Source organism: Phaseolus vulgaris, chromosome 11, assembly GCF_051622355.1.
Source record: "Phaseolus vulgaris cultivar YP4 chromosome 11, ASM5162235v1, whole genome shotgun sequence".
Classification (NCBI taxonomy): domain Eukaryota; kingdom Viridiplantae; phylum Streptophyta; class Magnoliopsida; order Fabales; family Fabaceae; genus Phaseolus; species Phaseolus vulgaris.
This window is the reverse complement of record NC_143508.1, coordinates 2,076,804-2,094,670: the sequence shown is the minus strand read 5'-3', so window position 1 is coordinate 2,094,670 and position 17,867 is coordinate 2,076,804. Positions and strand designations below refer to the sequence as shown.

At 30.3% G+C, this 17,867-nt stretch overlaps 2 protein-coding genes across 2 annotated transcripts; one reads left to right on the top strand and one right to left on the bottom strand.

Moving 5' to 3' along the window:
• The first annotated feature begins 890 nt into the window (after positions 1-890).
• Positions 891-2,941, top strand: NAC036 (NAC domain containing protein 36). Its single transcript, XM_068626332.2, has 3 exons — positions 891-1,215; positions 1,308-1,576; positions 2,356-2,941. The coding sequence occupies exons 1-3, from the start codon at positions 1,035-1,037 to the stop codon at positions 2,815-2,817; spliced, it is 912 nt and encodes a 303-aa protein (XP_068482433.2). The 5' UTR covers positions 891-1,034; the 3' UTR covers positions 2,818-2,941.
• Positions 2,942-10,317: 7,376 nt separating this feature from the next.
• On the bottom strand, positions 10,318-12,716 carry LOC137817904 (GRAS family transcription factor). Its single transcript, XM_068621131.2, has one exon. It carries the CDS (start codon positions 12,335-12,337, stop codon positions 11,024-11,026), a length of 1,314 nt encoding a protein of 437 aa, XP_068477232.2. The 5' UTR covers positions 12,338-12,716; the 3' UTR covers positions 10,318-11,023.
• Between the last annotated feature and the right edge of the window lie 5,151 nt (positions 12,717-17,867).

Below are 17,867 nucleotides of genomic sequence, written 5' to 3'. Positions count from 1 at the left end.
TAAAATAAAAAAATAAAAACTTAGATCTTGAGTAAACATTTACGTTGTTTGTAGGGACGAAAGTGTGTCTCAAGCTCTTTAGCTAGGGGGAAACCACTTCTCTTAGACCTCAACTAGGGGGTTTGTTTCAGTACTGTCAATCTCACATTGTTCAGGATTCGAGACCAATGACAGTTTATATATTTTCTCCCCCTCAATCTATCGAGACGTCTTTTAAGAACAAAACAATGAAGCTGAAAAACTCCAAAACGGACCATACATTAAATACAGTGATTGATTTTAATAATATTATTTTAATAAACTTGAAGTTAAAGCCATAATATTGACACTATCTATAAAAACATCGTAAATTATTTATTAAAAATCGTAAACTATAAACTCTCTTCCTTAACCTTTAACTAGTTAAGGACTATTATTTTGATAATGTCAATATATTAAAAATGAGAATTGATATTTTGATAATCATAAAAATTGTATATAACTCTTAGTAATGTATTTAGATATAAATATATATAATAAAAAATCAATTTATAATTAAATGATATAAAAATATTAAAATAATATTAAGAATTATATAAAAAATGTGGATTTTCAAATATATCATTAGTAAGAGGAATTTCCGGTAAAATTCGAGAAGGAAAGAAAAAAAGAGGTCAAGCAATAAGATATTAAGATGTAACATCCGTCCCCACAGCACAATTTAGTCTGCAGTCAAGCCGCGTGGGTCCCACCACACAAATCTCATAATAATGTGTAATTACATTACAAGTCCATTTTCTTTCAAGATTTCTTACAGAGACTTTTGTGCCCCCAATGCCTCCACGACCAAGTCATACATAATATTACTATCGTTAATAAATAAATAAACAAAAACCATGAAATAACAGAGTAAAGGTCCCAGTTCCAAAACCATTCCTTATAAATACCCTTCCATCACATGCATTTAAGTATATCAACCCACTTCTTGTTCCCTGCCACAAAAATATAACTTCACTGCCACTGCACTTCCTCAACACTACTACGCACTTCATGATATGGCCACCATGGAAGACATCGCCATGAGTTCTGAAATTGCACTTCCAGGCTTCCGATTCCATCCCACGGAGGAAGAGCTTCTCGATTTCTACCTCAAGAACATGGTTGTTGGCAAGAAACTCCGTTACGACGTTATTGGTTTCCTCAACATCTATCACCACGATCCCTGGGACTTACCTGGTAATCGTCGATTCAATTACCTAATTCATCGTTAACATGTGTGTTCTGTAACTGTAACCTCACAATGTTAAATTATTATATGACGAACATAGGTTTGGCTAAGGTTGGGGAGAGAGAATGGTACTTCTTCGTGCCGAGGGACAAGAAGCACGGAAGCGGGGGAAGGCCGAACCGGACCACCGAAAAAGGATTTTGGAAAGCCACCGGTTCGGACCGGAAAATAGTGACTCTGTCTGATCCCAAACGCATAATCGGGTTAAGGAAAACCCTGGTTTTCTACATGGGAAGAGCTCCCAGTGGACGCAAAACCGATTGGGTCATGAACGAGTACCGTCTACCTGACAATTGCAAATTACCCAAGGTAACTTTTATATCCAAATTTTTTCATTTTCATTTTGGCCCATAAGAAATTATCAGAGATATCAACTACCAATTCTTCTAATTTTTTTTAAATTTAATATGAAATGGTTAAAAATGTTTTAAACAAGAATATAATATATAGACAAAATTTTAATCTCTTAACCTTTAATTATAATTTTGTTTTAATTAAATAATTAAAACTAATAAATTAAAATCACTTTATTTGTATTATAATATTACGTCAAATACACAAATATCGGAAATTATCCATAAATTGTCAATAAACAAGTGAGACCGTGACCTTAAGAAAAGGGATCACAATTCCGGAGAAATGATGGTCTAATTTCTCTTTGAAATTTAAGTGATGCAGCTATTTGGCATAATTATTATAGATTTATTGACTTTTATTTAAAAGTCATATAAATTATTTATTTTAATAAAAAAAGTCTTGGAATCAGACATGTATTTAATTTATTTATTTCACCACTTTTAACTTCTTGCAAAACATTAAGTAGAGGTGTTTTCCTAGGTACAACAGAGAAGGGAAGTTTCCTAGAATTTAGGCAGATAATGATAGGTGGTTTTCCGTACGAGTACATTTGAAATGGTTGGTGGTAGACTATTAATACATTTTTAATCTTACATTAAATTATAACTAGAAACAAAAACATATTTATTAAATAGAATGTTTATTGTCTCATCGTATTTGTATAACACATTTATAAGATGGTGGCTTTCTAAATTATTAAAAGTAACATTTTGTTTGTTGGTAATTGGCAGGAAATAGTGTTGTGCAAGATATACAGAAAGGCAACATCGTTGAAAGTGCTGGAGGAAAGGGCAGAGAGAGAGATGAAGCAAATGGTGGGTTCCCCTGCTTCTCCTCCTTCCTCCACGGACACCATGTCCTTCAGCAGCCCACAGGAAGAGCAAAACGTGCCCTTGCCACTGCCCTTGTTGCAGAATGTTCTCAAGAAAGAGTCTGAATCTGAAGAAATGGCACCATGTGTTGCCAACATGACAGTGCCTAAACAAGAGAAAGGAAGCAACCAATTGGGTTTGAAGGACACCAGCAAGGGTAGTTGTGGGACATCATCCCTACAAATGCCCTTTGGGAAGGACAACCTTCCTGATCTGCAGCTTCCCATGCTAACAGATTGGACCCAAGATACCTTTTGGGCTCAGTTGAACAGTCCATGGCTCCAAAACTTTACTCCTTCCAACATCTTAAACTTCTACTGACTCCACACCAAGATCTATCAACTGCAACTGCAACTTCAACTCAATTACTTATCTTATTTATTTATTTTGGAATTAATGTATATGCAATTAGTTAATCAATTAATTAATATCCTATTTTATATTAGCTCAATTAACTCACCCCCTTCTTTCACTCTCTCATTCAATGTTCAACTCAATTTCATTCACCCTTTTGGAGATACATGTTTTCGCAATTAGCCATTCTACTCTGTTCCTGCTCAAGAACATTTCACATTATCATTATGGATCCCTCTATTTCTTATGTTTTTTTTTTCACAATATAGAAATAAACTGGTTTCCAAAAGTCATTTTAGAAATGTATCAATTCTAGAATTTAAATGGTTAATCTAAAATTGAACTTGTTCTGATCTTAAGTCGGAAAAATAATATCGTTAGAATCAATCACCGCATACAAGATATTGTTTGTTTTGAATGTTGGTGCTCTGTCATGCTTTTGTTCTTAAAAGATACCTCAGTGGATTAGAAGAGGAAAACGTATATAAATTATCTTTGACCTTAACTCTTGAACGATGTGAAACTATATTGGTCGTACTAAAAAAAACCTAGTTAGAGAGGATTTTCATATCATGATGAACTAAACTCCTGAATACAAATTAAGGATGTGGTGTGAATTCTCTTGGAGTATTTCAAATTAGTTTGAAGAAGAATTGCATAAAATGGACAATTGGAATTAGACATGGATATGACTAATGCTTTCGTCAGATATCAAATTAAGTTTGCTCGTGTCCTTTTTTTTTTAAAGAACATCTATCAAATTAATTATGTTTATTTTTAGGCATCATACCTTGTAAAAAAAATTCTTTTTCACTTAAATGAAAAAAAAAAGTAAATATAACATTGAAAGTTTAATAAATTTTCTCATGATCAAAGTTTATTTACAATCCTATTTAAAACATTCAATTTGTAGTTTTTTTTTTCTATTTTGTGAAAATCTACACTTATTTATAAACTTATTATACAGGTCTGACTCGTACAACTGGAAGTCAAGCATCTGGTCAAGGTCAACCGACACAACCAAATTCATTACGCCTAAACAGAAGATTAACAAAACCAATCAGTGGTCAAACATTAGGTAATACACTCTTAATCTTAATTCAATCTCCTAATCCGGCCAAATAACAAATGTCTCATGATAATCATATAAATAAACACAAATTTCAAGAACTAGATACGTCATCATTAATACTAATAGCTTTGAGTGTCAAATACCAATACCGAAAACTCACTTGAGTGTCAGAGTCTCTTTTGCAAGTACCATTCAAACTTGGAGTTCACGGAGACCAGAAGCGAGAGAGTGAAAGGAGAGTACAAAAACGTTTTTAAGGAGAAGGGAGGAGAAGTAGACCGAACGAGAAATATCTATTAGTTAGTGAGACATACACGGTTTTTTTTTTAAGTTGTGAGGTTTTAATTTGCTAGGAATTCATTATTGATGGTTAAATATTTGTGGTGGGACATAGCGATTATGTAAAATATTTGTGCATTGAAGTTAGCATAAATTTTGTTCTGATAAGACTAACATAGTACCACATCGCTTAAGAGTTTAAATAGATATTCCTCCCTTAATAACCTACAAAATAATCTTATGAGTTATTCATAAAGTACTGAATTTTTTTTTCACATCTATATATAATTCATGCAATTCTAAAGAAATAATCCACTAAAAAAATAAAAGAAAATTTTGAAACTATCAATAAATCTACTGCTACTCGTAGGACCTTAGTGGTATGTAAGGAGTCTTTGACATCCCCAATTTCTTTTACAGATATATAAATAAAAATATATTTTAAAATTTTAGTATATTTTATATATTTGGCATCTTTAAAATGTTTGTATCTTTATTAAGCTAGACATTGACATGCTTTTGTAGTGTTTTTTCAATTGCAGGGAATCAGTGTAGTAACCAAAAAAATGATGAAATTGGACGAATTGCTTGGAGTAGACCTTTTCAACGACCATAAATTTCAATGTGAAAAAGACTTGTATGCTCGAGTTTGTTAATAAAATGACACCATAATGTTATATATGGAGAAAAATATATAAATTTTATTAAATAAAATTATGATAACCCCTCATAATCCCTTTTATTTCTCATTTTTTATTCCACACCTATTATATTATATTTTTAACATGTTAGAGACGGATAGTAGAACTAACAATAAAAAAATTTATTAAAAAAATTAATTTTAGAAAAAAAATCACTAAAAAATTATTAAATAAAAATTAACTTTAGAAATCAAAATAATTAGTTATTATATTGATTAAATTAGAGATGAATTTATAAACTAATTTTTTTTATATCTAAATAGTTACTATTATTAATAAAAAATTATAAAGTAATTTTTAAATTGTTATCTAACTATTAATTACAAAAGTTTTAGCTCATGACTAGTTCACATTCTAAATTAATCTCTATTAATTTAGAATCTAAAATATTAGTAACTAAAACTTTGGTAACTAATTTAAATATAAATTTTTTTCAATAATAAAAATAACTTTAGATACCAATAAAATTTTCGTCTCTAAAATAGTATCTAATTTAATCAATATATTGAATTGAATAGTTAGATATTAACTAAATTAGGTACCATCTTATAGAGACTACAAAGATTATTAATATTTAAAATAGTTTATATCATTAATAAAATTTATAAACTAATTTTTAAATTAGTACCTAATTAATTACTAAAATTTTAATTATCAATTAGTTTAAATTTTAAACCTAAATCTTAAACTCTAAAACATAAACACTTTATAACAATAAAGTGATTATAATTTTAATAGCATTGCAATTACATGTGGACTAACATTATAAGTGAAGGTTGATTTGAAGATTGGTGATATGCATGATGCAAACATGGCCACAAAAGGAAACACGACTTGGTCTCTCAATGCACCACCAAAATATTCAAAATTTTGAATTGTTCAAACGTGGAATTTCTATTATCGGTTTCTCTTTGATTCAAAATATATATCAAAAAAAGGAAAGCACAACATTAATAAATGAGTTAACATGGTTTATTTTCTCTCTTTTTTTTTCTCCCAGTATTATGGAATTTTGGACAAGGAGAAAAGTGACTTTATATACATTTTAAAGCATGTAAATTAAATAACATGTTCATTTTATTTCCTAGACTTGGAAAACTCTTCTTCACTTCCTTTCTACTTTTCTAAAACACCTTTTTAATCAATATCATCACACGTAACATTTGATTTTTCTAACCAATCTAACCAACTTATAATATTTTAATTGAGAAGCATTTGACACTTATACTTTATTATATCTATCATTCACATCACACTAGTTTTTTAATTGAATATGTAGTGCTAGATAAAAATAACAAAAATTATTAAATTCACTAAAAATTCAATCATAATTACCAACAAAGTTTATTAAAAATCATATAAATACTACAGTACACTACTTTTGAAATTGAACATTTTGTGCTTAGACAAAAATAACTAAAGCTTAAAATTAGATAAAAAAATAAAATTACCAATGAAAACTTCATTAAAAAACATATAAACATTCAATAGACAGTTTAAATATTTTTAATTTAGTAATGTAATCTAACAGATATCCACCATAATTTTTAACTACACATTTTTTTACACTATAAGTAAATTTATCTATTATTTGTATCAACATAGCCTTAAAATAAATGGTTTATCTTATTATTATTTTTAGTTAACAGGCTATCATAATTTGAAATACAGAATTGTAAAAAAAAATATTTTTTACTCTCTATAAGATAGAAGTCTTTTTGTTCTCGAACGAGATTGGATCCAGAGAACTATTAAAACTGCTCCTCTCCTTCCTAGGTCAGTCGATCAGTCTACACTTCAATTTCTCTCCCTGCAAGCTCCTTCCTTCCCTTTAAATTTTCATTCCACCTCTAGGTCTTCTCGTAACCCAGACTCGGATAGTACCCGCAGAAGACACTTCATGCTCAAGTCAGTTTTAGTATTCGACGCTCGATGATTAGAGCATTTTATGATGACGATGACGTACCTTATTCTTAGAATTTGTGTTATTTATATTATTTTAGTGGACCTTTCTTATTGGACCAAATTAGAAAGTTTGGGTTATTTTTAGAAGTGTATTACATAACTCTTAATTTTTGATTAACTTCACTAACTTGCTTAAGTGTAATTGTGGTGGTAAGAACACGTCTTCATATACCACTTTGAAAATAATGATGTAGCAAGACAACGATGACATCATTAATCATTAAAAGTATATTATTGTAGAAAATTAAAATAACAAGTAATAACATATTTACATAGATTAAAATAAAAAGTAACAAATAGAGACTATAAAATATTTAAAAAAATAATAATAAACGGAGAAAAGTCACATTTATATGAGAATAAAACAAAAGTAATATGTCAATAAAAAATAACATTTTATAAATAAAAAAATATCATGTTAACACAAGAAAGGAAGATGAAAATTTGTTCCGTTCAATATCACTTTGTGTAATAGTCCAGACAAAGCTCATTAAGTAACAATTGAAGATCTTGAACAAAATGTCGAGAAGTGAAGTGGTCGTTATCTCACAAAATTCAAATATATATAGAAAAGAAATAAAAGAATAAAATACTTTTAGTATTGTACTAAAATCCAATGGATAAGTTCAAAATATTAAGAATACATTTAGTAATTATAAGGTAAAAAAAGTAAAAGTCCAATAAAGTTGTCCAATAACAAACTCTATAAACAGGTAATTTAATAAGCAGGCAAGTAAAATATTTTTTATAGAGATTATAACTTAATTTAATTGATTATGACTTTATCATTGAAACATTTGATAGTTACATCCACCTGTTTAAGAGAGTCCAAGTCAATTTATCAGATATAGCCCAAATCAACTTATTTGAGAGAGCCAAAGTTAATCTACCAAGAAAACCCAAATGAATAAGAGAATAGAAGGTTATTTTACTTTGCGTTAAACCAATAAAAACACTTGATAATCAAGAACAAAGACTAATTAAATACATATTTTTGGTTTTGATTATCTGAAAGTTTTTTTAAAAACAAAATCTAAACTGAGAGCTCTAAATTAAAAAAAAAAAAAAAAAAAAGTTAGATATAGCTAATGTGAAAAAAAAAAGCCAAAACGAATGTGTAAATTAAGAAAAAAGTTGATTGGAAAGGGAGGTTTGTCCTTTTTATGAGACTTGTTAGCAGAAATAGACAAAGAAAAAAAAGGTGTGGCTGCAATGTGATGTCAGAAATTGATGCTGTCGATTCCTTAGGATGCTCTGTGAATTGTGTTGTGAATGATCCATCATTGAGGCGATTGAGAGTGATGCTTTGGACATGTTTCACCCTAATTCTTCACTTTAACAACAGATCAATGAATCACTTCCTTTATTCACAAAAAGGAAGCAAGAATGATGATATATTAACACCATATACAGTGTGTGAAACATTCACTTCGTATACCAATAAATTAATATTTTAATTATATTTAATTTAAAATATTATTATAATAGAATGTCAAGTAAAGACTACGTAAATAATACTGTAATTTGACTGATTGAATTGACCTCTAAGTTTTAGTCAAGGAAGAAAATGTAGAACCACAACTCACAAAATTATCCTCAGTCATGTTACTTCCACTTCCACTCCCACTCCTGTGGAACAATTCAAACACCATTAATCAATATAATAACGTTCTTTAAATATGTTCTTAAGGTTTATATATGTTAAAAAATTAACTCATACATAAATCTCACTATATCCAATAATTATGCCCTTCAATTCTTGGTCGAGATTTAATGGACCATCCAAAATCTCCACATTTTTTGGCCCTAGCAAGCACAAAGGTAAAATGGGTCTCTAATAATAATAAAAAAACTCTCAATCTTGGTAAATTATCTCTCCACTTCCCTACTTTCACCTTACACTTTTATAGTAATTATAAAAAATCAGTTTTAATCTTTTTAAAAATAAATAAATAATCACAAAAAAAAGTATAACTCAATTTTTTTTAAATAACTTTAGTTGTACTTTGCACTTCTATATCTTTATTTCAGTAGTAACATTTTTATCCTTCTCGCATTATAGTGTTTGAAGAATTTGACTTATTCTTTTGAGATCTGCAGAAGAAGCCCAATGGCCTATTTTGTTTGTAACATTGTTTTTTTGTTTGTATTTTTTTATTTTGATTGTGACTTGTGAGTTGAGAGAATCATTTTCTTGTTCCGTTTGACTGTAGTTCTGGGCCACTTTAGAAGCTAGAATTATTTGTTGGGCCTAGAATAAGGTTGTCTTACTCTTTGGACTGGATCTAACTAAGAACAAGGGAAAAAAAATCTTTAATCAGGTTACTCATGTCACAGAAAACAATTAAAAAAAATTAAAACAGTGTCATATATCGAATCAATAACAGCACATTCTGCAGACAGATAATTTTATGGAACGTGGTTATCTATAGAGCAAAAGCGGAAGCTATTCATAGAATCTGTAATTCATTATTCAAACCTTAAAATAAGAAAAGACTTCAAATAATATAAAAGGGCCATGACGAAGAACTCTAACCTTTTAGCATCTCTCTACACGACATTCTAGACTTTGAAAGTCAAATTGTTTTTTTTTCATATATCTCTATTTTTTTTATTACCAAACGGAAGAAAGTCCGTTAAAAAAACAATATCACATTGAAAGAGAAGAGATACCCAAACCTCTTAGCACCCACAAAGCTTAACTTTAAAATCTTTTTTCTCATTCGAGTCTAATCATATTCCTTTCTATTTTCTGTTTTCCCAAATTTAAGATACAATCCGTTTGTTTAATTTTAATTTTAACTGTCATTTTTCTCTATAACAATTCAAATTAAACTCTTCTTTTGAATAACAAATCAACCTCTGCTATCAGAAAATGATACTCGTACACATGTAGGTGTCCCACCATTAATTGAGAACTTTTTTTACACACTTATCTTGCACATCAGAGAGTGTACTTTGTTTGACACTGAACGTGCTCAATAAGTGGTGGTCACTGCTACAGTTTGTAAGTGAAGAATGGCTGGAGGAGCAATTGGATTTTATCAAAGGTGTGTGTGGCTTCAAATGTGTGATGTTGATTTCTCTGAAAATTGACAAGTAATTACGAATAGTAAAGAAAGTTTGACAAACTTTCGGAGAAATATAAGATGGAAAGGGTGGGTTTATGGATGTGATGGATATGACACATAATCATAACACGCTTGGAGAATCTTTCTATAATAATTGTGATGCTTTATAACTTGGGGACGCCTAGAATTAAAGTCTTTTCAGTGAATTTATCTAATGTTATTAAGATTATTTCACCTTCAGACCTAACTAAATTATCTTGATAAAATGAAAGGCATCTCAGACAACTAATGTATTGTCATTTTTATTAGTGTTTTAGAACGAGGTTTTCATAAGTGAAATCCAATCTTCCAATAATGTTTGTGCAACCTCCAAATCAAATTATACCAAAATAAGTAAGAATTGATTAAAGCAAGAGAAAACAAGTAGGTAGCAGGAAGAAAAAAATGGAGAGTCTCTCTTGCCTTAGAGTAGGGTGTGATCTGCTTCAGTAGCCACATCCCTCTCTGCTATGCATTCAATTGTTGCATCCAAATTGTTCACGGAAGCACTAGATGTGGATCAAACGTCATTCCTTCATAATTCAACTGCTGCTATCATTACTTATTCAACCTAAAACCATAACATCTCTCTTCTCAAACGTCACCAACAAAAAGGACCCCATCTTTTGTATTGGCATCCATCCTCATCCTTGTGATTATGATTATTATTTATTATTATTATACACAACGCTGCATCACTTGCTACCCCATAGCATAATATACATTACAAAATAATACAAACACTCCTCCATTCCCATCTAATAGGAGAAGCAACCAACCCTAACAAATGTCTCGGTGGCTTCTGTTGCGCCTTGGAGTCTGAATCAATTAAACAATTGATAAAAATAAATAAATATTTCATAGAAGGAACCAATTCCAAAACCATACTTGATAGTTGCAATGATTGATGATGACTTTGAATTAAAAGAGATTATCCTCTCTGCCAGCCACCCAGCCATGTCCTATTGTTGGATTGGAGTGATGGAGCAGAAGAGAAAGAGAAGAATGGTTGCTCCCTCATCAGAAGAAAAGGGGTTGCAAAGGAATCAATCAGGGTAAGAAATGGAATCAGAGGGTTGCCAAGCAGAGGCAATCAAGAGAGAGAGGTCCTTCCAACCAAGCTTCAAGGAACCATTCTCTTCAACAAGAGTATAACCTCTCCAAGGGAACATTCCAAGCAACAAACTGGCTTGTGCAGCAGGGTTGCCCCGGAGGGAAACGGCCCGAAACCCGGCCCGTTTCAACTCATCCGCCCACCGCTCCAACTTAACCTCTCCGGTCCTCTTGGGCCCGCCCACGGCCACGATGTTCCTGATCTCGCAGCCCAAAAGCTGCTGCTCCACCGTGTGCCTCTCGAGGCTGTCCGCACCTAAACCATCCCCGAGCGCGTCGAACAACGCGCTGTAATAATGCAAGGCCTCCACGAACCGCGCAAGGAAGCTCCCGGCGTGGCTCAGGTCCTGCTCCACGGTCGTGATCAGCTTCGGCCTGAGCTGAGTCAGCAATCTCAACGTCCCTAAATCGCTCCCGGTTATGTCATACAAGCAATGATGCATCCAGTGCACCACGATCGCCTCGTTAGCTCGAACGCCGAGTTGACTCAGTTCCGTCACGCTTCCGATTTTCCCCTCCACCGGGTGAAACTCGAACGGGAGCCCGAGCGAGCTCGCGAAATCCGCGAGCCTCCGGCCGGTGGAGTCCAGGAGCTCCGAGGAGGATCCGAATCCGGTTATCCTCATGGAGCGGATCTTCTTCGAGCGAGAGGCGAGGATGTGGAACAGTCCTGGCCATTGGAGACCTTGCATGATATCGAGGTCGATGATATGGACGCGATCCTCGCCTTCCAGGGCCTGGTAGATAGCCTGGTTCGCGGTGAAGTGAGAGAACTTCACCAGCGGCGAGACCGAGTTGTAGGATTGGAAGGCGTTGAAGATTCGCTGCGACTGAGTTAGGGTTACCGATTTCGCGGTCAGAGGAGAGTAGGAGCCGAGGCAGGAGCTCACCACACGCGCCTGCAGCGCCTGAGCGAAGTACGCTCCGACGCGCTCCGGCGAGGTCCCGAACGGCGACGAGAGTTCGGCGATCTCCGGCAGCAAGTCGTTGGCGAAGTCGAGTTTATCCATGGCAACACACTCTGCGCATTGGAGGAGGAGGCCAAGGAGTTTAAGGCCAGTGGACTCACCGATGTGAGGTTGGGGATCGAAGGCCTGCTCTTCCTCGGTGGCTGTATCGGCGGCGAAGTTGGTCCGCTTGAAGGAAGGTTGATCGGCGGGAGAATCAACGGTGTCAACGGTGCGCTTGGTTTTCATGTCGTTAGTGTTGGAAGTGCGGGGGGATCGCGGGACCAAGCTTTGAAGCATGATCGGTGGAGAGCGAGAGAGAATCGAAGGTTTGGAGGAAAATTTTGGGGGAAAAGTGACAAAAGTGAGAGTGAAAGACAAGGAAATTTGAGCAGATGGTGTGTCAGAAAATAAGTGTTTTAGAGAGAGAAATATGATCTTAGAGAGATAAAAGGAGACAGAAAGGTTTATAACTTTGCAGCCAGAAAAAGTTTTTTTGTTTGGGTTGGGCGTTATGTAATGTTATCCTCTTTTGCTCTTTCTTTTTCTCTTCCATCTTCCTTATCTTCCTTTTATATCTCTAATTCTTAATTATTCTCGTTAATTATCGCTAATCATGTCACTTCCTCATTAATTCAGGAACATAATGTCATCGCTTTCACTCTGCCAAAACGCTTTATTTTACTCATCGATTTTTCTCTCCCTCTTTATTCACACTTCCTCTATAATATTCCCAAAATTCACCATCACCATTGCCATTTTTTTCTCCTAATTATTACTTCTATCATACTCCCCTTTTTTTTAATTCTTCTACTTGCATTCAATCTTTGTTTTTTCCGCCACCTAAACTACAATATTTTTATTAACCACTTTTAAATCATATCCTATTTCATCTATATTTTATCTTTGTTGACTTCCGAACAATGAAATATTTTAAAATATTATTTTTCATTGAATATTATTATTAGTTTTAATACTAATGATAGATGGAGGTGAGGCCTTATCAGATTTATTAAGTTTAACAAAAGATTAATTATATTAAACAGCGATTAAATTGTTCTTCTTTATGATCCAAAATTTTAATATGATCCAATAACAAATAGTTTATAGTAATTATATAAATAGTCATTGAGCAAAGGTACGTTATCATCACTCACACATTAATTATATCAAACACTGAATATCGAGATCTTAGTTGAGTATTAAAGTGTCTTTTACAAATATCATCAAGATCAGAAGTTTGCAAAGAAGAGAATGATAGCGAGAATAAAACAATAAGTCATTTGAAGAGACGAAAAAGAGGTAGAAAACAACTGCCCAAGAGAGAAGAAAGGTAATAGTTCTCTCAATCTCAACCCGTACGAGAATAATAATATATTTTAATTATTTTTATAAATTAAATTAAAAATTTACAGTCACTCCAAAGTATATAATGACCTATTTTGAGTTAGCTTTAGTCATCGTTTTTAAATTTTAGTTAATGTTAGGAACGTTTAATTAATATTAAAATTCGATTGTTAACATTTTATTTGTTTAAAAATATGATGTTTTTTTTTAACTTCCAACAAAAACAACCTAGAGTTTATCTTCTCTTTTTGTTTTTTTTTTCATGGGACAATGCATGTAGCTGATTACAACTTACTGTCTAAATTTTTCACCTGGGGTATCCAACCCTAAAGTTTGTACCCCCACGTACAAGAAAACATTCTTAGAATAAAAAATTTCCCACTTAAACCTTTTTTTATTCAATTTCATTATGATAATAAACATTTTTAACCTTTTATTTTTTTCAAATACAAAACTCTTTCATTCTATCTAAAGCATAGTATATCATACTCTTTTTATTTCTATATTTGACATTTTTAACCTTTTATTTATTTCATTTTACTTTCATTCATCTTTATTTTTAAATGAATAACTTCCATATTTTAAAAAATATCAATAAGGGAAAATAATGTTATACCGTGATTTAAATTTTTCATTGTAGATTCAAAATAAAATTAAAAAATAATAACTTATATTCTTTACTTGTATTCTTGTTATCTTACAGAAGAAAGTATAGCATGAAAAACAAATGTATTAACTATCTTAAACATATAAATAAAGTATTCAATACTTACTATATAAAAAATAAGAAGAATAGAACAAGAATGAAAAATGTCAATAATATATTGTTAAAATATGTCTTTTGTTATTTATTTCAATTTATTAAAAAATCATTTGTGATAGGTTACACCATATTTAATGAGTTTTTATGAGTACATGAGTCTTGGAAAGAATATGTTAAAGAGTCAATAAAATAATCATTCTTTGATGTCTTTATAATTGTTATTAAATACACACCTCACTTTCTCTCTCTCAAGGCTTTGTTTTGGATGATGGCGAGTGTGAAAAGAGAAAGAAATAAGAGGAAAGAAAGTAAAAATTAAGTTGTTTTTTCCTCAAGAGAAAACAAGTTGAAAGTGAATATATCTAGGTGAAAAGTTTATAAATAATATGATTGGTATAATTAAAATGTAAAAAAATTAATTATTGTGTAATTAATTTATTTGTTGAAATATCTTTGTCTTAAAAATGTTAAGATTAATATATTTTTATTTTAAATAAACATGAAAAATATTAAAACAAAACATGATTTACAAAAAATACTATTATCTTAAATTTTATGAAATATTTAAAATAAATATTTGTTAGTTCATATAATCCTCCTTTTCTTTATTCTCATGAGACTATTTCAAATCATTAGTTAATCTTTTTGTACATGATGGACACATACACTTCCTTTTTACACATGTATATTCTCTTCACATTAACAATAATCATAATATTAATTATTATATTTGAAAAATAATTCTAAAAATAACAATAAACAATACTTTGAGTAATTAATAATATTTATTGCAAAATTTCTCACACTATTTTTTTGAATGATGAGAAATTAAGAGAAATATGTATAAAAGTTGGTTACTTGAAAAAAAACATATAAATTATTTATGGGGGAGAAGTAATGTAAAAATAAATTTTCAAGATTACTTAATTTTAAAAACTATTATTATTTTTTACTGTTAAACTTATTACTACATCGACTTCCTCAATTCTCAAATCCACACAATAAAAAAATTGATCCATCCAAACAAAGTACAAGGCAGGAATATAAAATTTCATTTAAAAAATATTAAAGTTGTAAAACTTTGAATTAATTTTATGTTACGATGAAATCATGGATTTTGTGCAACGCAAAACAAGAAGAAGAGATTGGTAAGAAAAACAAGGAACCGAAGAATCTCTATTATTCAATTATTCAATGATAAGAAACTTCTACTATTGTCCAGTCACTTCAGTCACCACACAACGAATATCTACACGTTAAGAAAATAAAAATAAAAAATATATAATTAAAACATAAATCTTATAAGATAGTTTTATTAAAATAAAAGTTTTAAAAGAATCTTAAAAATTATGTAACACATTAAAATCCATAAAAAATAAATTAAAATCTAATGATGTCATAGAAATGACTTAATAAAAATATGCATTGAAAATACGAGTGATTGATTTCTTTGGAATAATAAAATGGAAGAAAATGGTGATGAATTTCATAAGAAAAAAATTGAGTCATACGACATTATTTCATTATAGTTATTTCTTTAAAAGAGGTGAGAATTAAAAAAAGAATGCATGTATATAAATTATTTTAGACTTTATTTATTCTAGATTTTTCAACAGAGGAGTATCTTCTATCACAAATATAAAAAGTGAAATTAAATTATTTAAATTGATGTAGAATATACTTTAATAGTTATAAATAAAATAAAATAAGGTAAATTTGAATTATATTTAGATTTTGTAAAAAGTTAATATTGTTTGTTATATTTGGATACTAAATATAGAAAAAAAGTAGATAATTATGATTCTTTTATTTTGTCCCATCTAAGAGAGACATGCTACTGAATGGATGATTATGAAAAATGTTAGATTGGTAGTAGTAACGAGGTAGGAATGTGTATTGTGTTTGGAAAAAGTGAGAAAGGTAAAGAGAGTGTAATGAAAAACAATTCATCACTCTTTTTGGTCTTCCATTTTGCTCTTCAAACTGAAAAGAAAGAAAGCTAGATTCGCATGTAAGCCATGCCCAACAAACTTTTTTTAGGGATTTCCCACTTTTCTTATAGCTTTTATAATAAAATTGTATTTATAGGATCTTTTACCTTTTTTTATAATGAAGTTTGTTAAATAAAATGTTTTTAGTATAGGAGATCTTAATTAGATCGATTTTACATGAAATAAGTCTTATCTTAAAAATTAATTTATTAAGATTGTTGTGGTATTATTGGTTGAGTTTGATGTGACATGCTAATGGATTATCAGAAGATTATTAAGATCATTTAGACATTTTAGTTTTATTGGTTTATGTTTGAGGTTAGGGGTGATAGTGTCATGGGCCGAGCCTGATATTGTGTGCTAATGGGTCCTCTGACGATCTTGTTTTTAAGGTTTTGATTCTATATCAGCATAAATTGTGGGAATTCCAGAAAATCAGTCGGTAAATAAATGACAACATTTATTATGGAAGAATGCCAAAAATAAAGCCAGATACAGCGAAAATGAAACGTAAGAGACTAATATATATGTTTCGATAAGGCACAGATAAGAGGAGATCAGACACTAACTAATAGTATACTTATTCTTAATTACACATAACGTTTTAATCGAAAATCACTAATATTCTTATTGTTCCATTGGAACAATTTATTAGATTTGATTATGTTTATTGTGTTATTATCTTTAACACATGAATTACCATCTCAATATTTTATTAAATTAATATTAATTAGTGATTAAGAGGTTTAGCTCAATCAATTTATTTAGGTGTATGAATTGTTTTAAATTCTCTGGTATGAGTTTAATTCCTACCAACAAAAATAGTTCATTAATTAGTAAATTTATTTAGAGTTGTACATGTATTATTTTTGGATTTAAAATTATTTTCAATTCGAATTCAACGTGATGGAATTCAATATCTGTTAAAATGTCTCTCACATTCCTAGTTTTAAAAATTGAATCAATTTTTCTGTACAAAAATGAATTAATTGAATACAATAAGACATATTATGAGAAAACAATTATAACTTTTTTTAATGTTATTTGCAAAATAATAATAAGGACTTCTATGTGTTAATATAAGTATTTTGAAATAAATTAAAAAGTAATAATTGAACTTAAATTAGGTTTAAGTTGTAATCTATTTAATCATGTAATTAAGGTAATGAATGGAGGTTCATTTGATATTAGAATGGATAATAAGGTTGTTATTTGAGGGGAGTGAAAACAGTAAATTGGGGTGTTGCGTATACTAATAGTAATACACAAATATTTTTCTATAAGGTATTAACAAATACATTCCAATTAGAATTTTAAATATAAGGATTTTTATTAAAGTTTTAAAGATAAACTTATATGCTTTATGTCTTTGTGAATTGGTTATATTGTTTCATTATAAACACATACATTTTATAAATATAACAATCAAATCAAATAATCTAGTTAATTTCTTTTAAATTTTGCCGATTTTTTTTCTAAAACGAAAAGGCAAATAAAATGATTTAATTTACCTTGATTGTTTCCTTATACATGCACGTAGTGTTTTTTTTTCAAATAATTATAAAATCTTTTATTTTTCCCAAGGTATTCGGGAGAGTATAAAAAATAAACTAAAATTTGCACTAAGTATGATTTTTTAATTAATTACTACAAACGTCAATAATATTACTTTGCATATATATATTCATGATTGAGTGGTATCCATACATAATAAAATTCATTTAATTAA

What these genes read in the sequence shown, in the direction of transcription:
- NAC036 (XM_068626332.2), top strand. Translation starts at nt 1,035, where the DNA reads ATGGCCACCATGGAAGACATCGCCATGAGTTCTGAAATTGCACTTCCA. An exon ending in CGATCCCTGGGACTTACCTG is followed by an intron (nt 1,216 to 1,307) that starts GTAATCGTCGAT and finishes TGACGAACATAG; the next exon opens with GTTTGGCTAAGGTTGGGGAG. An exon ending in ACAATTGCAAATTACCCAAG is followed by an intron (nt 1,577 to 2,355) that starts GTAACTTTTATA and finishes GGTAATTGGCAG; the next exon opens with GAAATAGTGTTGTGCAAGAT.
- LOC137817904 (XM_068621131.2), bottom strand. Translation starts at nt 12,337, where the DNA reads ATGCTTCAAAGCTTGGTCCCGCGATCCCCCCGCACTTCCAACACTAAC.